Source organism: Pan troglodytes, chromosome 6, assembly GCF_028858775.2.
Source record: "Pan troglodytes isolate AG18354 chromosome 6, NHGRI_mPanTro3-v2.0_pri, whole genome shotgun sequence".
Lineage (NCBI taxonomy): Eukaryota > Metazoa > Chordata > Mammalia > Primates > Hominidae > Pan > Pan troglodytes.
In genome coordinates this window covers 54,449,963-54,477,768 of record NC_072404.2, presented here as the reverse complement: position 1 = coordinate 54,477,768, position 27,806 = coordinate 54,449,963, and the positions used below count along the sequence as shown (strand labels likewise).

General features: G+C 37.7%; 1 protein-coding gene across 3 annotated transcripts in view; it reads right to left on the bottom strand.

Annotated features, from left to right (window-relative positions):
• Nucleotides 1–5,489: 5,489 nt before the first annotated feature.
• The window catches only part of ABCA13 (ATP binding cassette subfamily A member 13), a 477,235-nt gene continuing 454,918 nt past the window's right edge, over nt 5,490–27,806 (bottom strand). For all 3 annotated transcript variants that reach the window (XM_009442731.5, XM_016957445.4, XM_009442734.5), the window contains exons 60-62: nt 9,579–9,684; nt 8,229–8,366; nt 5,490–7,566 (exon numbers count right to left, since the gene is read on the bottom strand). In XM_009442731.5, coding sequence (XP_009441006.5) covers nt 7,471–7,566; nt 8,229–8,366; nt 9,579–9,684 — 340 coding nt within the window. In that variant the 3' untranslated portion in view covers nt 5,490–7,470. The remainder of the gene's footprint in view (nt 7,567–8,228; nt 8,367–9,578; nt 9,685–27,806) is intronic.

Genomic DNA, 27,806 nt, shown 5'->3' with positions numbered 1-27,806 from the left:
GGCCATCAGAGTGGACCCCAATCTAGCATCACTTGTATCTTGGTAAGAAAAGGAGAACATGATGTGAAGATAGATGTATACAGGGAGAGCACCATGTGACAGCAGAGCCCGAGACTCAAGTGATGCGTCTTCTGGTCAAGGAATGCAAAACAAGCATGGCCACCATCAGAAGGAAGAAGAGGCAAAAAGGGATTCCACCTAGTGTCTTGGAGGGAGCATGGCCCTGCTAACACCTTAATTTTGGACTTCTACCCTCCAGAGCTGTGGGAGAATTAGTTTCTGATTTTATTAAGCCACGAGGCTGTGGTACTTTGTTACAGAAACTCTACGACCAAGATATAAGACCCAGTCTAACCTCAAAATCTGATCTTTATGTTACATAGACCATTCCACTTCTGAACACAATATTTGGATTATTTTTTGTGTTGTGTAAATTAGTTTGCATGGACACTGTCTTAGGCAATTTAGGCTGCTATGAGAAAATACCATAAACCAGGTGGCTTACAAACCACAGATATTTATTTCCTCACACTTTTGGAGGCTGGGAAGTCCAAGACCAAAGCACCAGCAGGTTCAGCGGCTGGTGAGGGCCTGCTTCCCCATAGGCAGTGCCTTCTCTCTGTGTCCTCATGTGGTGGAAAGGCTGAGGGGTCTCTCTGGGGCCTTTTTATCAAGGGCCCTAACTCCATTCATGAGGGCTTCACCCCCACTTCCTAAAATTATTACCTTGTGGGTTAGGACTTCAATACATAAATTTTGAGTGGGGACACACACCTATTACTGACTGGTAAAAGCATTTTTTTTTTCATCAAAAAATTTCCCAATTACCAAGAGCAACTTGGAAGACCAAACAGAAGTCAGGTTCTGGCTGTTGCTGGACAAAGTAGGGCTGCACATACCTAACTGATAATTAGCTTATTATTTTAGGTCACTGTTTCAGTCAGAAGAGAGCAGAATAACATAAGAACAAAAGGAGTAGTTGCTATTTATGTAAGAGTAATGAGAGTGCCAAAGACAATGTTCATTGCACTCTTGAATTACAATATGAGTCCTAAGACTAGAAGGAAGATAAAGGGGTAAATTGTACAAATTAAAAGAGGAATCTAGGCCGGGCATGGTGGCTTATGCCTGTAATCCCAGCACTTTGGGAGGCTGAGATGGGAGGATCGCCTGAGGTCAGGAATTCGAGACCAGCCTGGCCAACATAGTGAAACCCTGTCTCTACTAAAAATACAAAACGTAGCTGGGCATGGTGGCATGAGCCTGTAGTCCCAGCTACTCATGAGGCTGAGGTAGAAGAATTGCTTGAACCCAGGAGGTGGAGGTTGCAGTGAGCTGAGACCATGCCATTGCACTCCAGCCTTGGCGAAAGAGCGAGACTCCATCTCAAATAAATAAATAATAAAAAAGGAATCTACAAAAATCCAGAGGGCAATGGTAGAGTGAAGCAAAAATAAAAGTTGAGATTTGAGAAGAATGATTCAGAAGCAAAGTTTATTGCCATGTGAAGGAGCATTTGCCTAAAAATGAAACTAAGGAGAGGGGGAAAAAAAACAGAAAAGTTTAGAGTCATGAGATCCAAGGAATAAAAGGTATTTTAACAGACAGGCGAGAAGGTGTGAATTTTGAATTATCTGTTGGACTTAGGAAAATGGAGACCCTCAGTGATCTTAGCTGGGACTGTTTTGGTGGCATAGAGGGAGCAGCAGCCAGAGTAGAACAGGCAGAGAAGGCAGTGGGAGGTGATGATGGAGCAGATGCTGGGGGGATGGATTATTGAGTGGACACTGATGTGGCAGTGATACAGTATTTTATACAATGGGAGAGACTAAAACATCTTAAGTGTTGCTAGAAAGAACCTAGCTCTAAGAGAGATAAAATATACAAGACAGAAGAGAAATAATAAATAAAGTTTCCTGAGAAGGGCATGCTATATTTTGACAGTGTAGCACAATTCGGCTTTTAAAACTTCATAAATATTATTAGCTGTATCATATCAGATTGTGAAAACTTACTTGTAAGCTTAGCTTTCTAATATAGATTATCATATTTTATGAAATATTTTTTCTGCATTTAAGAGCATTTATTACCTTTGAATGCAATGGATTACATTAATAGTTTCTGAGTTTACATCACAACTGCATTTTCTAGATAAATCACATTGTATTATGAGAAATATACTACTGATTCTATTTATCATTAGTTCTGTCTGTATCCATGTTCATACATTAATTTCTCCATATTTGTCTTTTCTTTTATTCTTGGACAAGTTTGTGTGCCAATGTTATACTGGTGTCTAAAATGAGATAGAATTTGTTCATTTCCTGAAGTAGCTTGTGTAAAATAGAGAATTTATCTCTTTTAGAATGACACATTTGTAAAACCATCTGGGTCTCCTGTATTGGGATGGGACACTGGTAGGGATATACTTGTGATGATATTTCATGGTTGATTCATTTTCTGGAGTGGCTATTGTTTTCTTGAGACAATCTTGATTCCTAACTGTTTACTAAAAATATTATTTGTTTTTGAATATTTTGCATAAAGTTTTTCATATTATTCGCTTATTACTCTTCATGTCTATGTTTAGATATGCTCCCTTTTCTTTTCTAAAATTGTATATTTGTGCACTGTCTGTGGAAATTTGCTGATTTCATTAGTCTTCTCAAAGATCTTGTCATGATGGTAAATGTGAGGAAAATGGAAGGGCACAACAGCAAAAGGGCTTGGAGATCACACTCTGATTGGCAGTAGAGCCAGGTCTCCTGATGCCCAGCCTATGAACTCCCCCTTGGACTTGCTGCCTTGCCCTAGTGTACTACCCTAATTCACTTAAACTTATGCTGAGGCAAACAAAGTTTTTACTTGGTTATGTGCGGGTAGAAAAAGCTGCAATGTGACACTAAGTGCAAGTGTAAACAGATTGGAAGCAATGACTCCTCACCCTGCATTGAACCCCGCAAAGAGTCCTCAGTGTTTCATGAACAAAACCAAGGAACAAACAGACCCCCACCAACAACAGTTGTCATCCATCAATACCAAGCCACACCCATGGAACATAAATGTGAAGGCAAATATGGGGTTCAGAATGTTGCCTTGTATTGGAAAGAAGAATATGCTCATAAAATTTCTAGATGTGTTTTTTAACCATTGAGTTTTGCTAGGTTTAAGATGTACCTTTAACTCAGTGGACCTAATTTTTCTTTAAAACATTTTAATGTAAAGAGTGTTTCTTTAAAACACTTTAACTTAAGAGAAAAAATTGATAGATTCACTTACAGTGAAAGACAGTGAAATGTCTCTTGTGATGGCAAGCAATAGCAAATAAGAAAAATGCTTCTGACTTCTTTCTGTAATTTGCAACCCTTTCCAGCAAGAGACATTTATTCATTAAAGTTCTCAAGAGGAATTCTCACTGTGAGAAAATGACAATGCTATTTATTTAACCCAAATGGAAAATATCCATACAATTTTCTTCTCTTTATCTACCACGTTCAATTTGACAGTAATGTTTATAAATATAAATGATATCCACTCCACAGATCTTAGCATACATCTTTAATATTGAAAATAGTAACACTCTTAGAACCTAGATTGCCCAAAATAGCCACATAATTTAACACTACCTGGTTCATTCAACATGTCCAAAACTGAATGCATTCTTTTCCCAAGCAAAATGGCCACAAAACTTCTCTGTTTCTATAGTAGTGACTGCTGGTTATCTATCCAGTATCTGTTCAGTTCTTCTCACATAGAATCAGAACCTTCATTTTATTTTAGGGTGGTCAGAAGCCTGGATAAAGACTGCACTGACCCAACACTCTTGTAGCTAGTTAGGGTCATGTGAATACTTCCAGGTGATGTAATATAAGCCTAAGTATGCAGGTGAGGTTGCCAGGGAAGCTCTTCAAATAGATGTGCTATTATCCCCTTAGTCCAATTTTTCTTTTATTTCAGCTTTGAATATTGTGATAGCTAGAGATCTAGCGGCCATTCTGGAATGTAAGAGAAATTCTAAAAATGAGACACCTGGGTTCTTGATGTCTACAGAAACCACTATATTAGCTATTGTTCTCCAACATAATAAGCAAGCATCCATTGCTCATTAAATATTTTCCATTTGCTCTGATATTCATAGCCTCAGATGTCATTTCCCCCATTCTCAATCTGCAAAGGCCCAAGCAGGCGGTAACTATCTCACGAAGTTTGTTCCCACATCCTCCATGAGAGTGAATCATTCCAACCCCATGTCAGGGAGTACTCCTTGCTTGTAGATCTCACCTTGCCATCTCCACCTGCTTGAGTGCTCCTCAAGGACAATGACTGTGGCTCTGCTATTGCTTAGTCCACCACCCCATGTTTATAGTACCCACTACCTACTTATGTGCATGGAATGAGATCAAAGGTGTTAGTTGAAGGAATGAATGTGTGTTTCAGTGTGCATACATGTGCATGTGTGCATATGTATGCCTGTATGTGCATGATGTGTGCATATGTATGTCTGTGTGTATGTGTGAAAGGGCTTTGAATTATTCAAGTGTGTGAAATTGAGTTGTAACAAGTCATCAAAAAAATTCACTGAGCTGAAATAATGCAGCAGACCAAAGCAAAAGCCAAAGGAGAAACATAGTTAACCCAGTTTGAAAATTTAAAGTGTCTGTAACTCCTACTTAGGCAGAAACATTTGTGATTATGCTAATATTCATGTCATTCTCATTAACCCTAATAGTGTGCCTATGGGGGGAGGTTGCAGGGTATGTATGTGGCTGTGTATTTTCTAAGATGTTTTCTAAGATGTCATGTTGAGCTATTTTTCAATTCAATGCTTATTAAACAAACTACCTATGACCTTAAGCCACCTAGTCTTTACTATGCTAAAATAAACTTTCTGTTTGCTTTTTACTATCTTGATTTTGCATGAAAGTTTTCATACATCAACTGTTTAAATATCTGAATAAAGATAATCTATATAGTAAATGCTAGATTACTAGAACTGGGATAATCACTATTATTTCTGTTTCATAAAGTACTCTACTCAGAATGATTTCAAAAGAAGGTAGTCTGTTTAAAAGTCTCAGTTGTGTGACCTTAAGCCCAAAGGTCTTAAGACAAATGTTTAACTCCAAAGGCGTAAAATACCTGCATGACTTATAAATGCAATGACATTTTCAACATTAACATAAGATTTGACCTTTTGTATCCAGTCTTCTGGGATGTGGTGTTTTAGCATGTTGGGTTTCTCTTTCTTTCTGTTTATTGTTCAAAGGCATACCTTGAAGCATAAACTTCAAGAATACAGCAGTTCAAAAACCAGAAAAGAACCCCTAAGAGCAGAATATAGCAGAGCAAAACTCAATTAAATTTTAACCTTTCAAACTTTAAAAGATTTGGTGTAGCTTCATTTCCTGCTTAAATTAAATTGGATCCCTAAAGACACAAATAAAGATACAAGAAAATATATTGGCAAAAGCACAATTACATTCCAAAAATCGGGTTAAATTAAAGCACATCTCATTTATTCACTGCAGTTTAAACACATTCATGTTTCACAAATTGGTATTTATTGATTCAACAATCATAAAAAGATTACATATTTCCTTTTGACAACTAGACTATGTTAGAATTAGAGAATAAATCATACAGCCATAAACTGTAATTTATTTAAGGAAGTGTAATTCATGTGATACATGGGAATCAAAATTGCTCACAACAAAGCTATCGGTGATTGTCTTAATCCTTACCATTTAAAAAATATCTCTTGTATAGAATGATATTTAGGAAATAGAGATTTAATGAAATCTTGCTTTAGTAAAGAAATCTCATAAGGAAGTATATGCCTTTGATCACAAGCTACCGGTACTCAACGTTAGTGTTGAAAAAGGCCAAATTTTAAAATAAGATTAATGTGATTTTTCTATTGAGGATTCAGAAAAATGTTGTTAAAAGAATGTTGAGAAATGTCTGAACTCAGAAATGTCTGACTGGAAACTATTTCAGTAGTGGATTGATTTTATGCATTTTACTAACTATAGGATGAAAAATTCAGATGTATATAGTCTTTAAGAGCCACATCTGAGCACTCTACATCTGACAATGCTTTGAAGACAACAATTCTGAGAATGACATAATTTTTACAAAGCTTTTAAAAATATATTTTAAAATAAACTACGGCCGGACACGGTGGCTCACGCCTGTAATCCCAGCACTTTGGGAGGTTGAGGGGGGCGGATCACAAGGTCAGGAGATAGAGACCATCCTGGCTAACACGGTGAAACCCCGTCTCTACTAAAAATACTAAAAATTAGCCGGGTGTGGCGATGTGTGCCTGTAGTCCCAGCTGCTGGGGAGGCTGAGGCAGGAGAATGGCGTGAACCCAGGAGGCGGAGCTTGCAGTGAGCCGACATCGCGCCACTGCACTCCAGCCTGGGTGACAGAGTGAGACTCCGCCTCAAAAAATAATAAATAAATAAAAAAGACTACATACTATGCAGATTTTGCTTGTATAACTAGGAGGTAACCAGACATTCCCTTAGGTTGGTTCTTAACTTGGAATGTGCTTGTTTAAGCCCCAGAATTTGAGATTCAATAGGTCTGGAGCGGATCCTGAGAATGTACATTTCTTGCAAGCTCCCAGGAGATGGCAATGCAGCTAATATGGGGACCACTATGCTTTGAAATACACTGACTTAGAATAACAAAAAACAGTAATTATTCATCCAAATGAAGAAAAAGAAAATGCATCTACATTTTATTTCTCTACCCTCATAAATTATAACCTGGGAGATTCTGGTAGAACTACTGTAATTGATACAGAGTAACTAGTTCAATTTAATTAATTTTGCTAAAGTGTATACTAAAAGAGCTCTTAAAACCTATTTTTTTTAAAAAGGCATCTTTTATATGTAAAAAATTGGTGATTTTTTCATATCATACCATATAATGTCATCAGTATTAATAAAAGCTTACATTAAAATCATTAAAAACATGTATCTAGTAAATAGATGACAACAATAGAAAATAGTCCTTGTTACTATTTTCTATACAAATAAGTTACTAAAGTTTTTTAACCTGTGGGGAGCGGGCTCAGTTTTCTTAACAGAAAAGTGACATGTTTAGAGTGGACATGTCACACACACTCTAGTGTGACAGGCTTTCCAGCTCCAGAATGTCTCAGTTTGGACACTGTCAAATCATTCATGCCTTTGTCACAAAGAAGCTGGTGTCCATCTGGCATGGTAAAGAGAACAAATGTTTTGGAGGAGCTCCCCAAAAGTCTGCAGAAAGAACAACCTTTCCATTTGGTGGTTATTAACTAACAAGAAGATTCAAAATAGAAAATGAACAAGAGAATAATTTGACTGCCTGGAGAGTGTGTTCCAGCTCCTTGATTGTGCGCGTGCTTGTTTTATCCTTGACTGTTAATTGTAATGAAAGACAAGGTTTTATTCCTTATGGAAACTTCTTTAGTGCTCAGATGGGCAAGTGATGTGTGTGGTGACTGTCAGTGGATGGATCAAGAGTAGATTGTAGAGTTTGCTGCTGCTCAGAAGCAAAATTAATAAATACCTGAAAAAAACCATAAAAATGTTGTTTACTTATAAGAATACAACCCTTTGGTCTCACTTACTAGAAAGGAGACATTGTCTCAGAACACTGGCCAACTTGTCCTAAAAACCACAGATCATTAATTCATACCATTCCCTCCCAAATCACATAACTATGTAAATCCATTGAGGACACAACTCTAAGAACATTTATATTTCTAGACAATTATAATAATAAATCACCTAGAAGTTCTCAATACCTTAAGCCTGGTTTTAGAAATATGTCGTAATGTATTTTTATATTTCTGGTACTCTTAGTAAATGAAACGCTTTTTGTTTCCCCAGAAGTTAGCTATCATTTGATTACAGTGAAGCCCCCCCGGAAAGTCTTGTGGGGCTGAGTAAGGTGGAGAAAGGAAGGTTAATGTGACATGATTTAATTAGTTAAATGACCAACATAATATGAACAAATTGAAACTCTACTGAATATCTATCTTAAGTAGAAGGGTATACAGTAAACAAACTTTCTGACACTTACCATCCTTATCATAATTTTATAAAATTTAACAGGATGAATTGAATAAAGTGGTGAATTAAAGCGATTCGATTAATTTTAAAATTGGCTACATTAGGTCTGATGAACAGACCAAAATTCAACCTCCTGAATCATTCAAGATACTATACCTGCTCCAAAGTGGTTTGGTTAATGGAATAATGCTTAATATTCAAGAAGGTTTTATTGTTCTCTATAACTTTGAACAAGCCAGCTAGGCATCCCCATCTTTTTGGCACATGATATTCTAATAAATTCAGGTGCTGTCCCTAAAAGCAAAAAAAAAAGTATCATATAATTAGCATTATTAAACAAAATTGATCATACTACATTTAATTGACAAAAAAATTCAGTTACGTTTTCTCAACCTACACATAATTTTGTGAGTCTCCAATGAATGCTTATTGATGACAATTTTTCATGGGGTATATTTGACAAACAGCATTCAACTGAGTGGCATTGCTGTTCTGCCCCCTGATATGCTCCAACCTTGCAACAGCATGGGGAAGCCCTGTTTAAGGAATCATAAGATGCCCAAAGATATTTGAAATGTAGGAATTTAACATGGCCTAACAGAGATGGATGGAAGGGCCCTGAGTTTTACACTGGGACTTGGGCTTATCTCTCACTATTCTCATCATTAGCTGAGCAACTGTTGGGAAGATATTTAAACCTCTGATCCTTGTCTTCATGTATGCCAATGGAGATAATTATGTCTGTTTTATAGGGTGATTCAGAGTCATAATTGAGCATGAATGACAGTCTCACACAGCATGCTTCTTGCATAGTAGGATTTCACTAAATGACAGTTGTTGAAATAAATAGAACATAACTACCTTATGGACTACAGCCTCCTAGAAGTTATAATAAACCAGCATCCCACAGTTATCCAAGAGATTTTTAGACAGTGCTTCTCAAACTTCAGTGTTCATAGGAATCTCCAGGTCACCTTGTTAAAATGCAGATTCCCATTCAATAGGTTGGGGCCTGTGATTCTGCGTGTCTAACAGGTCCCAGGTAATGAAGATGCTGCTGGTTCAGTGACCATATTGATGACAGCAAGTTTGTAGAGGATTGTGATCTCAAGCATAGGGCTCTTTCTGTGAAGCAATGCTGAAACCATCAAGCCTATAAACCCTACAGCAAATATATGGAAGAGATTAGCTTTTGCAATCTTCTATGCTGAACAAGATGAGCTATGCAATGGACTTGTGCCCACAGATAAGAGGCGTGATATGTAATCACAGGCTGCTCTGGCCAATCCAGCAAGCAATTAAGCAGGCTTGTCACTCTTCAGAGTGGTCAAGCAATATCAGCTATCCATGCTATTTTTGGTAGGGAGGCAGGGCCTATACTTTGCAATGTGGCTAAGGTAACAAGTAGTATCTTATAACAGCATAGAATAAAAACAGAAAAATACAGGTACATTTATTATTATTTTTAGCTGAAAACAAAGAAATAATACAGGATATTAGCAGTACCTTGAACTGAATTCCTGGAAAATAAAGCTTCAAGTGGTCAGAAACAGTGCAATGTTGATTTGCTTCCTTACAGAGCCAAACTTTGACTGTATAACCATCACCAAACCTGAGAGTTAAATAAAACAGAAACATGATTATTATCATATTGACCTAAGATGAGTAAATTCTAAGTCCATTTTCACACAGAGGGAGAAAAAGGAAGTAACTACTCCAAATTGTTGGGAGTTTGGATTCTCAATATAAGACACAGAAATTAATTGTAAGTCAATTATACAGTTAGTTGTTTTCCATTTATATTGACACAGACACTGATTTACCTTAAAAAAATTATCAGCAAGTCCCAGAATCAACACCCAGTCAATAAAAGAGGGAAGGTGAAAATGCAAACGGTGAAAGCAAAGTCCTGAGCTAGTGGAAGTGGGAAGCTGGGCTGGAAACTGGCCCTGGGAAGCATGATTGCTGGCCTTATTGCTTCAAGGTCTGTACTGATTAAAATTTGGCTGGGAAAAGATGAAAGGGATTGCATATGTAATTACCAGGCACTTGTTTGTTTGTTATATAAAAAAGTTATCCCAATTGTACTTCAACCCAGCCTAGGTGGACAGGCCCTATGACTGCAAAGGAAGTCTCCTGCCTAAGGGGCTCTGTTCCTTACATTGTAGAGTTATAGACAGTAGTTCCACTGGTGTCCCATCAGCAAGACATGAGCTCATACTCATACCCTAAGGTAACCTCAAGTAGCAATCTCCAGGAATGTAGGGGTCCTCCAAAAACTATATGAATTATTCTACTCCCTTATCTCATGTGGTGTTGGGCACATCATAGCATCCCCCAAAAAATCAGAAATACATGAATATACTCTGATGACTAAAATCTCTGTCCATTTTGTTCACTGAGGCATCTTTTCTAAGTACCAAGCACAGTATGAGTACCTAGTACCTAGCACTGGTAAATATTAGTTTAATGAATGAAATGGCATGCCCAGTCTTAGCAATCATACTCATCTCATTTACAAAGCATTGCTGGGGGAAAATGTGTTACACTTAAGTAAATTTCCCCTAAATGAGGCTGATCCCTAACAGATTTATGGTCAAATTATTTTTCAAGTCTGTCTGGTAAAGACAGGGGACCCAAGACAATGTGACCTTGTTTCAGTGACATAGATCACCCTTGTGAGCACCCATGGAGCTCTTTGCCCTGATGTTCTGTTTTTCTGTCCTCTTGTCTTAATTTCAGACTGTCAGATGTCACTTCCCTCTGAGGTCTGTGCATGGCCACAGTAGCCTCCCATCATTCGAGTTGATGGTTTCTAATCTTCACATGGCTGAGAGGTTGGTGACGACACTGACAAAATATACATAAAAGCATACGGACATGCACCTCTCTAACATTTCTATTTGGCTCTCTCTCAGAATTGTTAAAGGCCAACCACATTGGGTTGGTACAAGAGGTATATATTCTGTGGCCATCCCCCTTCTCAGCAGTATGTTACAAGCTGTGCTGCTGAATAACACGATCAACCCACTGTGTCTTCACCAAATCCCCCAAAGTGGGTCTATATGTCCACATTTCATGAAAAGAAGGGATTGAGGCCTAGGTGGTTGAAGGGGCTTCCCAAGGTGAAGCACCATGTCACTGGAGCTTTGTAAATGCTCCTGGGAGAGCTCTCAGCTGTGTCTGGGCATAACATTATGTTCCAGGGCAGAGGGGATGTGTTGCATGGAGATGTGTTTCTGGTCTCATGTTTATTAATGATTCTGATGGCATGACAAAATGTAGTGTTTGCACTACTGAGGTTGAATCCAGCTCTTCCACGTACCAGTTGTGTGACCCTGGAAAGTCTGGTAAATTTTCTAACCTCAGTTGCCTCATCTAGCAAATAGATTAATTATAGTATCTGCCTAATAAGGTTGTGAGAGGACTGACTGAATTAATCCTTGCAAATTACTTGGAACAATGTCTGGCACTGTGTAAATAAGTAGATAAATAAGCAGTGAAATTTAGGATCTATTCAGAATATGACCAGAACAGAAGAATGTTCTTTTTGGAGTGAAGAAGCCCACTATTTATTTGGAGAACTTAGATAAAAGCAGATAAAACAATTTAAACATGAATAGGAAGCATTATATAAAAATATAATGGTATGAGGAGACAGTGGCACAGAGATGGCTGTATGTTCTTATGCATATTAGGATCCATTTTTACCATTAGTAGAAACTGCAGCCCTTTGAGTATATTTTGCTAATGACTTTTGAAAAATTCATGCTAAATTCCAATAATTATCTAATAAATTCTCTATAAGCACATACGCACATTAATAATTACAATTCTTTCAAATTAAAATTTCGTTTGAACTAAAAGAATTCCAACTTTACTGTGAAGAACATGAATTATGAAAAAAGAAAAATTACACAGAAATTAAACAAAAAGTAAATTCTACCAGTCTTCCAAAATAGAAACACTCTAGAGAAAATATGCCTGAAATAGATAGGAGATAGGTTGAAATAGGTTACTCAGGATCTCTCTAGAACAGTTAATAGTTAAGAAGACTTCTAAACATAAAATTGTAAAAGCATGGCACCTTCAACAATTTAGACACTCTTTGAAGATTATTAAATTCATTATGATGTAAATATCTAATTAATATTAGCTTGACTTTTTCATTTCTATCTATAACATACACAGTTATGTCAATAATCTAAATTCCCTGAAGGATTTATTTGATTTTCATACTTCCACAGAATAAAATGTTGCAAAATAGCCAAGGAGTCATTTATTTCTATGTTCACTCATTGATCTAACATTTCTAGATAATATGTTATGTCCACATTATTTGTATAATTGGTGATTAAATAGAGATAAATAAATGGCATTATCTGTAGGTAAAGGTGCTTACAAGAAATATTCTACAATTTTTTGAGGTACAACATTTTGGAACCACAAACATTAAATGTAATATATTAATTAATGCTAAAACAGAAGCAGGAATAATACATGAGTGGAAGAAAAAACATACACACATATATTTTGAAAGTCAGACACTTCAAGAGCAGAACAAAAGAGGTGGCAATGCACCTGCAGAGACATTTCTGAAAAATCACTTGTCAAGTTATACCAAGTGCCTATGAAGCTTTGCATTCCTGAGCTTAAGGCTCCCCTTATAAAAGTCCTTCCCCCCAAATTAAAAGTCATAATTTATAACAAATACATTGATTTCAGCCTCAACTATTAAAAATCTCTACAAATAATACTTAATGAAGAGAAAATGGCTATTATATAATATTAAGTGCAAAACAGAAAATCATAGACTCAGTATTACATTAATGATGTAAGTATGTTTGCATATATTTACAGTCAGACTGAAATAAATTCTGGAATGTTATCCGGACAAGAAATAATCGCATGACCATTAGGTTTTATTCTTTATACTATTTTGAATTCTAAAATAATGAGCACATATAACTTTATCATTAGAAAGAAAAAATATGCATGGCTTCTAAGAGAATTAAAGGAACATACTAATGTCTCATACTCTACGACTGTATTTCAGTTTCCGATTTTAAAAATCATTTATTTAGGAACTTTTTGTCACATTGCCTCTAAAAATTAAATGCATGAAATTCTTCTTGGTATAGAAACTAATCTTAGACTTTAGAAAATAACAGAATTTGTAAAATATGTAATATTTGTATTATGTGTTTATAGATATATGCCCACTGATTTCCATCATCTGCCCCACAAGGAGTCTATTCACACTCACATCCACAACCCCATACATGTGCTATTCCCTACACATATCTGAGTAGGAAATATCTTTAAAGACGACTTCTCCCTCATCCACCACAGGGCAAGAGCAGAGAGCGGAGGGGGACCAGGCCTCCCGTGGTCTCACGTTAAGCTCTCATCCAGCACAAGTGTTACAGCACTGACTGTGGAATATGGGGTCCCCGCTGCCTCAGACTACATTGGTCCCTAATTCTCATCTTCCTGCCTTACCACACCACACCCCACTCCTCATGGGTTGGTGCCTCAACAAAGTACCAAATTCCAGTGATCTGTCCTCAGCTACTGAATTGTAATAGGTTTCCTTTGGATGCATGAAGAGGAGGAGAGGATGGCACTGAGGAAGGGTGGCTGAGCAAACAGCGGGATGCAAACATTTATGTGAGCACTTGATGTGTAGCTGGCATCTCTGTATTATTAATAGAAACTTCCTCGTTGTAATCTCAGTCCTCATGATTACCCACTGGAAAGAAAAGGAAACCAAGAGAGAAGACTGAGGACATGAGCTCTGTCCTGTATCCTCTGTGAGTGAGGCACCAAACACATTATCCCAATTAATCCCCACAAAATACTGATGTTGCTGTCTCTGTCTCTGATTTACAGAAGCGAGGTGGATCTCAGAGAAGCTACATAACTTGTCTGGGTCACACAACTCCAAGGGAATGGAGGGAGTTACAGTTCCAATGCTGAGTACTTAACCTCAAAACTCCAGCCTGAAGCAGTATCTCATCTAATTGTTAATGCTCTTACATCCTTTATATTAATACTTTCACATCAATAATTTCATTTTACTCTTACCACACCTGTACATGGACTAGAACGGATACCAATTCCTCCTATAAAATGCAAAAATTTGAGGCCCAAAGAGATCAGGAGATTTTTTCTTTGTCACTCAGCTTATTAACTAGCAGAGCTGAGACCATGGGGCTTACCTCACAACCATGTCCCTTCACTGCAAGCACCTTTATTATTTCAACTTCAGTTAAGTTTGATTTGGATCATTTTCCAATCATTGCATATGCAAATCAGAATGGCTGTGAGGATTATAGACCCAAGGTATTAACATAAAGAGAGCCTTTGACAAATAACAACAACAAAACAGTGTTTGGCAGCTGGCACCCGCATTCCTCTTGGAGAAGAAACCCTCTTTGAAAACAGCCTCAATACACTTCTGAGTTTAAAGACAAGATCGTATAGGGACATGACAGCTTCACAATAAAAAAGAAGCTTGATTCATGTTAATACACATCACTCCATAAACATTGCTCTCTGTGGCTGGACGTGTCACTTTCTTAAATGACTCCACCAGTCATAGATCCAAATTAAAGTGGTTGGGTCAACGTCACCTCCAGGAAAGGCCAACAGAACTGTCTCAGAACTCCGGAGGCCATGTCAGCTTCATGTCTGAAAGACTCTGACTCAATATCAAACTCTTCAGCTTGTCCATGAGGCTCTCCATGATGTAACGAGTGCCTTCCTCTCTGACTTCGCATCTAAGAGTATCCTTCATGCTACCCACAACCAGATCTCCTTTCCTCCATCCATTCAGTACTAATTCAGTGCTCACTTGTGCAAGGCCCTATTCTGGCTGTGAAAGCCCTCCCTGTGTACATGCAGGTGTATGGTGCATCCTTCAATGCCATCAGTTGTTACAGTAGAGCTCCAAGAACACAGGACACATAAACCCTTCTGCCACTGACTCTAACACCCCTGCAGATGCCCAGTTCATATTTAATGGAGTAATGAGTGAATTAAATTCCTTGTCAGACTTTGGTGTAATGAAAACAATATTTCTTTCTTAACTGAACAGCAAAATGCATATCTATTGTTTTTTTCCTTTCTTCTTTAGAGTAATCAAAGGGGATCATTTTAAAGTAAGGAACAATAGCCAAGTCAGCAGGATAAAAAAAATACATAGCCTCATCTCCAGCATTATATCATTGACACCAGCTAAACAAACATGATAGAGCGTTTTGTTTCCAAGGTGGTGAGGTGACAGCTATATGACTCAGCCCCTTATGTGGCCTCTTGCATTTTTAATGGTCTCTGAACATTTCCCTTCATTTCAGAAATACCCTAGAGTCTAGATAAACAAAAGATTTTTTTTTCTGTCCTCAGCCACCAAGCTATTCTCACACCAGTCACCTTGAGAGGCCAAGAGAGCTAAAGTAGTCATTGTCTTCTGATTTTCTTTTCTTTCTCTCTCTGTTTTTTTTTTTTTTTTTTTGCTTTATGAACATAATAAAGAAAACACCCCATAGAAGAAGACATGGCAAGCTACTTTCTGGCTTGATGAGTGCTGCCCATAGAGAAGTCTACAGTACTTCGTGCGTGAGACCTGAGGAGGAAAACACCAGTATTAAAACAGGGAGCCTTCAAAGCCAGCACCCCACTCAGCCACCATCTGTGCAAAGATGGCAGCTTTGTTAAGTGTTTACATAAGGGAGGGGGTGCTCTGCTGCAGGCACACAAGCAAACCCTCTCTATTCTGTTTTGCTGCAGCTTTAAGTTTTTGTAGGGACATGGTTCCCTTGGGAGAGTGGATTAAACTTCTTCTGAGTTCATTTTCAAAGGCTTTGCAAACAACCTCTATCGTCTCCAGTCAGATCCCATGTAATACAGCCCTTAAATAAATAATGTAATAATAAGAAAAAATGCATAATTGCCTTAACAGAGAAGAATTGCTTTAAGATTCAACTTCCCTCCCATTGTTAAGAAAAGGCTTTGATAAGCCAGGCTCTGGGTAAGTGACTCTGGGCCGAAATGTGCCTGGAACTTTCCAACTGGATGCCTGAGTAATGACAGCACCCTGGCAGCCAGGGGCACAAGAGGGGAAACAGCTGAGGATGCAGGGAGGGGCCAGGTGGACGGACAGCCCAGGGATTCACAATTACTTCTCTCTTCAGGCCCACATTCAAAAATGTTGGCAAATTACTAAATTCATGGAATTATTGATACATTTGGGTGTATGGCGGTCGGCGGTGGGGGGGGGGGTGATAACGTGGCTGGCTCCCCAGGCACTGGAGCACATGCCCAGGCAGGACTGCACAGGCTCAAAAACAGGGCAGGGCACACAGGCCTCCGACTCACCAGGAGTTCATAGAACCCTTGAGACAAGGGTCCTGGACTCCCCGGCATGAAATCAGGCACATTTTCCTAAATCTCCCATGGGCAGGAAAGACCCAAGTGACAGCTGAGTTATGAAAGTGAATCAAGACAGTGAATCTTTTCCATGTTACTCTGGATCCTTTCAAACACTAATTACAAACTAGAGGAGCTATAACAAAGAAAGTACTAACTGGGATCAGCTTCTCCACGTTATGGTTGGGGGATGCCTATATGGGAGGCGGCTGACTCCTTGCTTTGTGAACAATTGTGCTGGAGTGACTGATAAAGTCTTCTCAAAAGGCTGGTGCTTGCCCTTTAATCACTCAAATATGCCTCTGTACACAATAAAATTAATACTATAAATGTTTACAATAATGAGAAGAAAGCAGGGGCTGTAAAAAGTCAATATAGATGTTAAAATTGGACTCAAAAACAACAGAACTAGACTCCCTATTTCACGGGCACAGTCACTTTAGGTGCAGGTACAATACCGGCATGAAATAGACATAAATAGATGTCTTTGAAAGCATTTAGCCAAGGCTTCCATCAGGACAGTATGAGGAGTTCTGCAGACTCATTTCCCAGTAAGACTGCTGAAAACTATTTTTTAAAAAACAGTAAAGTCTCCAAAATGGTATTTTTCTGTATACAGCAAGATAAAAAATATAGTTATTCAAGAAAGTCTACTAAAACTGAGTAAGAACAGTAATAGTCTGTGGCATTTAAAACAAGATCTACTCTTCTGCTACCTCCCAGCTCAGGGAAATGGAAACTCCACTCCAGCCTGCTGCATCCAAGAACACAGGGTTCTCTCCCACCTTAGCTCTCTGTGAGTGAGCTGTCTTCCCCTCTCATTCTGGCCCCAGCTACATGTTCATGAGGTTAAGCTGCCAGTGAGTACAGATGAGAGGTGATGGTGCCCTTTTTTACCCAGCTCTACCTCATTAGACAAAGGCTCATTAGACAGAGGCTTTAAATTAAGAACAGCATTGCCGAGAATACTGGGGTCCCCCTTGTTCTTGCCTCATATCATGGTGTGGGGTTTCCACAATGGGAGAAGCAAGCTGAGAGAATCTGAGGTCACTGTCTTCCCTCTCCCATGAGTGTTCAGCTCCTAAAGTGGGAGGGTCATTCAGAAAGAAACATGACGTTGCTCCCATTTCTAGCTCCAGAGATGTGGCTCATATATGTTTCCTTGCCTCTAAAGAAGCAAGCCATAAACAGATAACTGCTAATCTATCCCCAAAGGGACTGTTTTGTTGTTTTAGTTTTTAGGTTTTTTGTTTTTGTTTTTGTTTTTTTGGCAACAAAATGTGGAGAAGTTCAACCATAAGGGTGTTCTTAATAACTGGAAGCTGTGGTGAAAGGCAATTGGGAGATTGATAGATTCATCGGAGATACAGGCTAAACTATAGGCTGTCTAATTTACCAGAAAGAACCAGGGAGACCACTGGAAGGAGCCCTCCCAGTGGCAAATTTGTGATTAAAACAAATCTCAAACACTGATCTCAGGAAGGAGTCCTTTAACACAGCCTAAATTTGATGAGATTTATATGTAGAACAATTTATGCCCGTGATATTCTTGAAAACAATACAGCAATCAGTGAATCTTACCAGCTGGGTGTGGGTAAAACAACCAGGCAGAAGCAATCCCAAGTTACTTTATAAAATACTTTGAGATGAATGAAAATGAAGGGACAACATTCCAAAGCTTATGAGACGTAGCTAAAGCAGTGCTTGGAGAAACATTTATAGTAATAATACTTACACTAACATGTAAGAAAAATTACAAAATAATACTCAACTGTATACCTTAAGAAACTGGAAAAAGAAAAGCAAACTAAACCTAAAGCAAGAAGACAGGAAATAATAAAGTTAGAGTGGACATTGATAAAATCAAGAATATAAAAACAATAGAGAAAAATGAAACTAAAGTTGATTGTGGAAGTTTGGAATGCCATATGGAATATGGCTATGAAAAAAATGGACAAATTTGATAAATATTTAGCATAATTGACCAAGAAAAAAAGAGAGATGATTCAAATTACTAGTATCAGAAATGAAAGAGAAAGCATTACTGCTGACCTTACAAAAACAAGCCATCCTTGATGGTTTTACTGGCAAACCAAATGTTTTAAGAAATAATACCAATTTTTCACAAACGTGTTTAAAAAATGGAAGTGGAGGAACACTTTCCACCTCACTCTTTGAGGCCAGTATTACCACAATACCAAAACCAAAGACATCACACACACACAATCTCAAAAGAAAGGAACATTACAGACCAATATCTCTTAAGAATATGAACACAAAAATCCTCAACACAATACTAGAAAATTAAATCCAATAATATTGAAAAAAATTATACATCATGATCAAGTGAGATTTATTCTAGAAATGCAAAGTTTGTTTATCATTCAAAAGTCATTAATTTTTTTGTTTACCCAGAAGTCATTCAGGAGCACGTTGTTTAATTTCCATGTAATTGTGTGGTTTTGAGAAATCTTGGTATTGATTTTTATTTTATTTACATCTCTCTGTCATCTATCTATCTATCTATCTATCTATCTATCTATCTATCTATCTATGTATCTATGTATCTATCTACCTATCTATGAAAGAGAAGTGTCTCACTCACTCTGTCACCCAGACTGGAGTGCAGCAGTGCAATCTTCGCTCACTGCAATTTCTGTCTCCCAGGTTAAGGTGATTCTCCTGCCTCAACCTCCCAAGTAGCTGGGATTATAGGTGCGTGCCACCACACCTAGCTAATTTTTGTATTTTTTTTTTTTCAGTAGAGAAAGAGTTTCACCACGTTGGCCAGGCTGGTCTCAAACTCCTTGCCTCAAGAGATCCACCCACCTCGGCCTCCGAAAGTGCTGGGATTACAGGGGTGAGCTACCGCACCCAGCCTAATTTTTATTTTTTATATTCCATTGTGGTTCAAGATTTCAATTTTTCGAATTTATTGAGACTGGCTTTATGGCTGAGCATGTGGTTGATTTGAGAGTATGTTTCATGAGCAGATGAGAATAATGTACATTCTGTGGCTGATGGGTAAAGTAGTCTGTGGATGCTTATTAGGTCCAATTTGTCAAGTGTCAAAGTTAAGTCTAGAATTTCTTTGTTAGCTTTCTGCCTCAATTATCTGCCTAATGCTGTCAGTGGGGTGTTGAAGTCCCCCAGTATTATTATGTGGCTGCCTAAGTCTTTTCATAGTTCTAGAAGTACTTGTTTTATGAATTTGGGTGCCTTTGGTCATTCCATATTTGTTTATTTATCTTTTTATTACTGAGTTGAGATATATATCTACAGCTATCTATCTTCTGGATGCCAATTTCTTATCAGGTAAATTTTTCCCATTCTGTTGTCTTTTCACACTTTTGATAGTGTCATTTAAAGCATAAACATTTTTAATGTTGATGACAATTAATTTACTTTTTGTCTTTTGTTGTTTGTTGCGTTTTTGGTGTCATATCTGAGAATCCACTGACAGTTTCAAGGTCATGAAGATTTATCCCTATGTTTTCTTCTAAGAGTTTTACAGTTTTAGCATTTACATTTAAGTCATTCATTCACCTTCAGTAATTTTTCTGTATTAACTGTGTGAGAGGTAGGGGCCCAGCTTCATACTTTTGCATGTGACTGTCCAGTTCTCCTAGCACTACTTATTGAAAAGACGATTCGAAAATCCTATCCACCCCATTGGCTCCTCAGCCAAGCACATACACCAAATGTCTGAATAGTCTTTTCAACATCAAATGTTCTTAGCACCCTTGCAAAAATCAGTTGACCATAAAGCCCAGGGTTTACTCCTGGACTCTTAATTCTATTTCACAGATCTACAGGTATATCCTATTGTGAGTACCACATGCAAATAAATGAAGTTGGGACCCTACCTCACACACAGTTAATACAAAAAAGAATTACTAAAGATGAATCGAAGACTTAAATGTAAGTGCTAAAACTATAAAACATTTAGAAAAAAATCTGGGGGTAAATCTCCATGACCTTGGATTTGGCAATGAATCCTTGGATATGACACGGAAACCACAAACAACAAAAGAAAAAAAGATTAATTAAGTATCATCAAAATTAAACATGTTTGTGCTTTCAAGGGCAATACCCAAAGTGTGAAAAGACAGCCCATAGAATGGGAAAAATTCAACTGATAAGAAATTGGCATCCAGAAGATAGATATAGATATAGATCTCAACTCAATAATAAAGACAAATAAACCAATATAAAAATGGCCAAAGAGCACCCAGACTCATAAAACAAGTACTTCTAGACCTACAGAGACTTAGGCAGCCAGAAGTCCTAGCCAAAGCAATCCGGCAAGAGAAAAAAGTAAAGAGCATTCAAATCAGAAAAGAGGAAGTCAATCTATCTCTGTTTGCCAATGATATGAATGTGTAACTAGAAAACCTTAAAGACTCCTCCAAAAGACTCCTGGACTTGATAAATGAATTCAGTAAAGTCTCAGTTTACAAAATCAATGTGCACAAATCAGTAGCACTGCTATACACTAACGACAACCAAGCTGAGAATCAAATCAAGAACTCAATTCCTTTTACAAAGCTGCAAAAACACAAAATACCTAGGAATATACTTAGCCAGGGAGATGAAGGATCTCTACAAAGAAAATTACAAATGCTAATGAAAGAAATCATATATGGCACAAATAAATGGAAATACATCCCATGCTTATGGATTAGAAGAATCAACACCATAAAAATGACCATATTTCCAAAAGCAATCTACAGATTCAATGTAATTCCTATCAAAATTCCAACATCATTATTCATAGAATTAAAAAAAAAACTATTCCAAAACTCATATGGAACCAAAAAAACAAAAAGAAAGAAAAAGCTCCAATAGTTATAGCAATGTTAATAAAAAAGAACAAAGCTGGAGCCATTACATTATCTGAATTCAAACTATGCTCTAAGGCTACAATAACTAAAACATCATGGTACTGGTACAAAAACAGACACATAGACCAATGGAAAAGAATAGAGAATCCAGAAATAAAATTGTACACCTACAACTATCTAATCTTTAGCAAAGCTGACAAAAATAAACAATGGGGAAAGGACTACCTATTTAATAAATAGTGCTGGGATAAGAGGCTAGCCATACGCAAAAGAATGAAACTGGACCCCCATCTTTCACCATGTATAAAAATTAAAATGGATTAAAGATTTAAATATAAGACTACAAACTAAAAAAATCATAGAAGAAAACCTAGGAAATATCATTCTGGACATCAGCCTTGACAAAGAATTTATGACTAAGTCCTCAAAAGCAATTCCAACAAAAATAAAAACTGACAAGTGAGACCTAAGTAAACTGAAGGGCTTTTGCAAAGCAAAAGAAACTATCAACAGAGTTAAAAATAAAAAGACAACCCACAGAATAAGAGAAAATATTTCCAAACTATGCACCCAACAAAGGTCTAATATACAGAATCTATAAGGAACTTAACAAGCAAAAAACAAATAACCCCATTAAAAAATGGGCAAAAGACAAGAAGAGACACTTCTCAAAAGAAGATCTATAAGCAGCCAACAAACATATGAAAAAAATACTCGTCATCACTAATCATCAGAGAAGTGCAAATCAAACCCACAGTGAAATACTATTTCACACCAGTCAGGATGGCTATTATTAAAAAGAAAAAAAAAAAAAACAGATGCTGGAAAGTCTGTGGAGAAATGGGAATGCCTATCCACTGTTAGTGGGAATGTAAATTAGTTCAGCCACTGTGGAAAGCAGTTTGGTGACTTCTCAAAAACTTAAAACAGAGCTACCATTCAACCCAGTAATCCCATTATTGGGTATATACCCAAAGGAATACAAATCATTTCACCATAAAGACACATGCACGTATATGTTTTTTGCAGAATGTATTCACGGTAGCAAAGACATGGAATCAACCTAAATGACCATCAGCTAAATAAAGAAAATGTGGTACATATATACCATGGAATACTGTGCAGTCATAAAAAAGAACAAGATCGTGTCTTCTGCAGCAACATGGATGGAGCTGGGGCCCATTAACCTAACTGAACTAATGCAGAAACAGAAAACCACATACCACATGTTCACACTTACATGTGGGAGTTAAACAACAAGTATGCATGAAAACAAAGAAAGGAACAATAGACACTGGAGCCTACTTGAGGGTGGAGGTTGGGAGGAGAGTGAGGATTGAGAAACTACCTATAGGATGCTATTTGTATTACCTGGGTGATGAAATAACGTGTACACCAAACCCCCATGACATGAAATTTACCTATATAAGAAATCCACACCTGTACCCCTAAAACTAAAAGTTTTTAAAAAAGTAATAAAAGACATTTTATCCTTGAAATACTGACAGGATATTATATAAAATATTTAGAGTAGTAATCCAAAAACAAAAAAGATCTTCAAAACACATAAAAATTTTAAATCTAGGAAACTCTCCTAAAAGGAAAAGTAGAACAAAAAAGACCAAGAAATAGATAATAATAATTTTAAAAATTGGTGAAAATGTTCGGAGGTTGTAGCAGATTGTAAATATTGCCCCAATTCTTCTCATTCCTACATCTGTGTCCTTTGCCATGTAGCTATACGTGGTGTTCTTCCACTATGGGTGGGACTACCTTCCTACCCTTTTACTTTGGGCTAGCCATGTGACTTGATTTGGCTAAAAGGACATTAGTAGTGGTGATGTGACCAGAGGCTTGGTTCATCCTTGTGCAGTTTGGCCTGTCCATTCTGGTGCCTCAACATTCCAGACACCAATCCCAGGATGACAAGGGACAGGTGCACAAATCCAGCCCAGGCCAGCCCATCTCCATAAAACCTGCAGGCTCTTGAGGGCAAATGATTTTGTAAGCCACTGAGTTTTTTTGGACTTTGCAGCTTTTTTTTTTTTTTTTTTTTTTTTTTTTTTGCCAAAATGTAACTGATGCTTTAGGAATTTTTTTTTGTTCTTTTATAAAAATGGAATGAAAAAATAAAATTTGTAAGATAACTATGAAACAAATGTTGTGGGCCGGTGCATTTAAAAATACACACACACACACATTTTATGCTCATAGTTTGAACTCAGAGTAAGAAAAGCTTCTCCCAAATCCCAATCCTGATACATTTTAAACCTGGAATAAAGAAATCCATTTCCTTGGTTAGGCTATGTTTTCTTGTGCCTAGGCTGTATTTACAACAGGAAATCATAATCCCATAGTGTACAGTTGGATTCTGGAATGACATATTTTTGCTGTCTGCAATGCACATTAATTCTTGGCAAGCCGGTGTACACCAGCACTAAGTCTGGCTGTCCAGCAGAGACGGTGACAGCACAATATTGCCAAGGCCATGGCAGCAATTAGGACTGAATCATACACCTGATAGTTTCTGCTAGTGGAGATGCCAAAGGCAGACAGAGTCCAGTTTCGAAAAGCAGCAAACTAGTCATGAATAATGCAGACTGTTTTGAGAGAAAGCAGGCTTCACCCTGTCTAAAGATAAATGGCATCAGAGTAAAAGTCTCCATCAAAGGGGTCGGTTATTGTTCTTAGTAGTGGTTGTTGTTCATTAAGCTAGGCAGAAGCTGAATGCTTGAGTGGCCTCATCTGATTCGTCTTTTACAGTCTAGTTGCAGCATTCTGAAAGGAACTCCCATTAAGCAAAAAGCTGCCATGTACTAGGAATTTTACATTCATTATTAATACATTCATTCATTTGTTCAACAAATACGTTGAGCACATTTATGTACCTGGCACTATTTCAAATGGTAAGGATACAGAAGTAAACAGAAGAAAAGGTTTTACCCTCAGAAAGTTTACATGCTACTGGGCAGAGATAGACAATAACCTCTAAGTACATAAATTAATGCTATATTTAATATGTCACAGGGAATATTAGTCTGTTCAGATTCATGTACAGTGACAGAAAGCCCAAAATAGTAAGGATGTTAATGTTTAAAGTCTGAAGTCAGGCAGCCAGAGTAGAAAAAGCATTCCTTTGGCTCATTCTGTGTTATTGCTCCGCTTCACAGGTCTCCATTGCTAAGATTTCCTCGTGGCTCAAGATGGCTGCTTCATCTCTAGCCATCAGCTCTGCATAAAGTAAAAGGAAGAAAGAAAGGGAAGAATCAGGGATGTCCCTCCTTGCAAATTCATATCCCTGACATTGTGGACATCTCTTTCTTACTATAACTCTTCGGCCACATGTAGCTGTAGGGAAAGCTGGAAAACAGTCTTATTCCTATGTAGGCATGTTGTCAGCTAACATCCAGGTGTTCTTCTGCTTCTATGAATAATTACAATCGATACTGGAGACCTCTCTGAAGAGGGGACCGTTGAGCAAAGAACTGAAGGAACTAGTCATGTGTTTTTCTTGGGAAAGAACTTTAAAGCGGGGGAAAGAGAAAGCATAGCATGCTCAAGTGGTGCTATGGTTTGAGCGTGTCCCCCAGAAGTTCAGGTATCAGAACCTCAATACCTCAATGTGGTAGTACTGGGACATAGGACTAAGTGGGAAGTGTTTGGGTCATGGAGACTCTTCCCCCATGAATGGATTAATGCTATTCTTTAGAGACTCGGTTAGTTCTCAGGGAACTTGGCTAGTTCTCATTAAAGTGGGTTGTTACATAGCAAGCTTGACCCCTTGTGCTTGTCTCTTTTAGCTTGCACTCATATGTCTGTGCTTCTGCCAGGCTACCCAGCAGCGCTAGGCCCTCACCAGAAGCCGACCAGAGGCAGCCACCAAATCTAGGACTTCCTAGCCTCCAGAATTCTGAACTAAATGAACCTCTTTCCTTTGTAAACTACACAGTCTCTGGTATTCTGTTATAGTAACAGCAAATGGATTAACGCAGGTGAGAAAATGACTGGTATATTCCTCCATTTCTTTTCAAAATACTATAAAATACGTATTATTATCTCCACTGAAGAAAAAGACTACCTCCAGAGATGTTAACTTTTTCCAAGTTACATACGTAGTAAGAGAGTAAGACTCTTACTCTAAATATCTTTTATTTCATCAAACCAGGCTTTCACAGCAGAGTCTGTGCATCTTTTTAAAAGAAGATAGTCTGTTTTCTCGGTAAATACACAGGAAGTAAATTCAACAAAGAGTAAAGTGTGTAGGTTTCATCACGCAGGTGCCCACGACATGTACTTGAAGCAAAGCTTTGTTCTTTAGTCAGTTATACATAAAGTTGGTTGAGACTATTGAAGTGGTATAGAAAGAATAAGAAACTTAGAGTCAAGAAATTGAGTTTGAAAACTGCTTTTCTCAATACTAACTCTGTTTTGGGGCCAACTGCTTAAATTCTTTAGGTGTCAGTTTCTTTATTGTGAAGTGGGTACAATAATAGCCATTATGTAATAAAGATTAAATAAGACCATGCACAGAAAGCATTTGGCAAATTGCCTATATTTAGTAATAATTAAAATAAATGCAGCAACATGCATCTGAGCTCAGCTCACTTTACTTCAGAGTTTATAAATATTGCTTCAAAGTTGTGATGAGTTCAGCTACTTATTCCTCCGTCTCAACCGTACGCAATAATCACCCCCAACTTTAAGTTTTCTCTCCTGCTTCTTGCCATAGCAAAGAGAACATGAATATCAACAGCCCTTCTTCGTAGGAATTCTCCAAACAGCCCATCAGTGTCCCTAGGAACATACTCAACACCCAGAATCCTCCTTACCCTCACAGCCCACCCAACTTCTGTTTCTCTAAAGACATCACTATCTTTCCATGTCCCAAACCCAAAGGCACCTCCTTTTCTCAAGCTCAGATCAGCCGGCTGTAAAGTTCTATTATCGTGTTCTTCAACGTCTCCTGCACCCATGCTGCCTTCTCCATGTGCTTGGTCACCAGTTGACTTCAGTTTGTCTTATTTAACTTCCTACTAGAGAACAAAAATTTCTGTTTAATAGGCCAGTTAATCTCCTGTTTCTTTTTGCTTCCCTTTGTTCCTCCATTATTTTGCCTTTTTTTTTTTACCTTAGAATTGATATTTACCATAATTTGGTCCCAAAGATTCCCTTCAAGTTTATGCCCCATGATTCCACCTGTATTCCACTTGCCATCAAGCTATTTCAAACATGGTTTGCATTGTTCATCTCTGGGCCACTACCTCTAATGCATTCATAGTTGATTAGCTGGCTAAGTATACACGTGGTTTAAATTCCTCCTCACCCATAAAACCACCTGTGCCAATCCTTCCCCTAAAACAATGTGTGTGCATTCTTCCTCCTCCTAACTCCTACCTCATGGGCTTTGAAACCTTCTTGTCATGCTAATGGTCTTTCTTACATAATTTTTTTATTTGAGTGTCTAGCCCAGTTCTTACAGGGCTCATGCCTTATTACCCACTCAATCCCAAGACCCTGGCACTATGTCAACATTCAGTAATGTTTGCAGGTTTAAACTGAGATGCACAACACAGCATTTCGTTCACCAGTCTCTTAGAACAATTATCATATTGTGTTGTATTCATTGTTATGTTTCTGCCTCTACACTATGCCAAGTTTATTGAGATTAGGAATCACATTTTCATCATCTCTAATAGAGTGGTTACTCAATAAATGTGTATGAATGAACAGGACTAATGATGTGAGTCTGAGTCCCCAACAACTTCCCCCATCTAAAAATATCTCCAACACTTCTATTTTCCATCTTCATTGTGAGTGAAAAGCATTCATTCTGTTTATTCTTACAGAAAATATTAGAAAATGAATGCCGAATGTTTACTTTTGATAAAGTGACAGCTCTGGGTGATACTGTTCATGACCTGAATTTCCAAGACCAGAGGCAGCTAACCAAAATGTCCAGCATGAGAATGGCATGAGAATCAGAAAGTCTTCCCAGCTAATTATGTCAGAGCAATGCTGTGTTCATACAACATGATGTTGTGACAACAAATGAGATGACAAATTACACATAGCAGGTGAGGTGAAACATGCTGAGGATATGGAGGTGCACTATCTCTCTTAATAAAATCATTTCTAGTAAAGAGAATTAATTCAGTGGTTAGTAGCAGCAGGTGAATTATATGATGTTTTAAACTAAAGTAAAATATAGAAAAATATAACTCAGTAGCACATCATTCCATAGTTCCACATCATGGCAGAAATTATTTATGTGCTCATGTGCAAACTTCCTTCCCCATTTGTGAAAATGACATAAACATACTGAATTATCTATTTTACTTTTAAATGATCCACTTCATTATGTGGTGATGCAATCTTAATCTGAGATGTTATGAATATAGTAATGGTTTATAGATATATTAAGTCAAAGTTGCCACACTAAAGCATATGGTGTCACATAAGG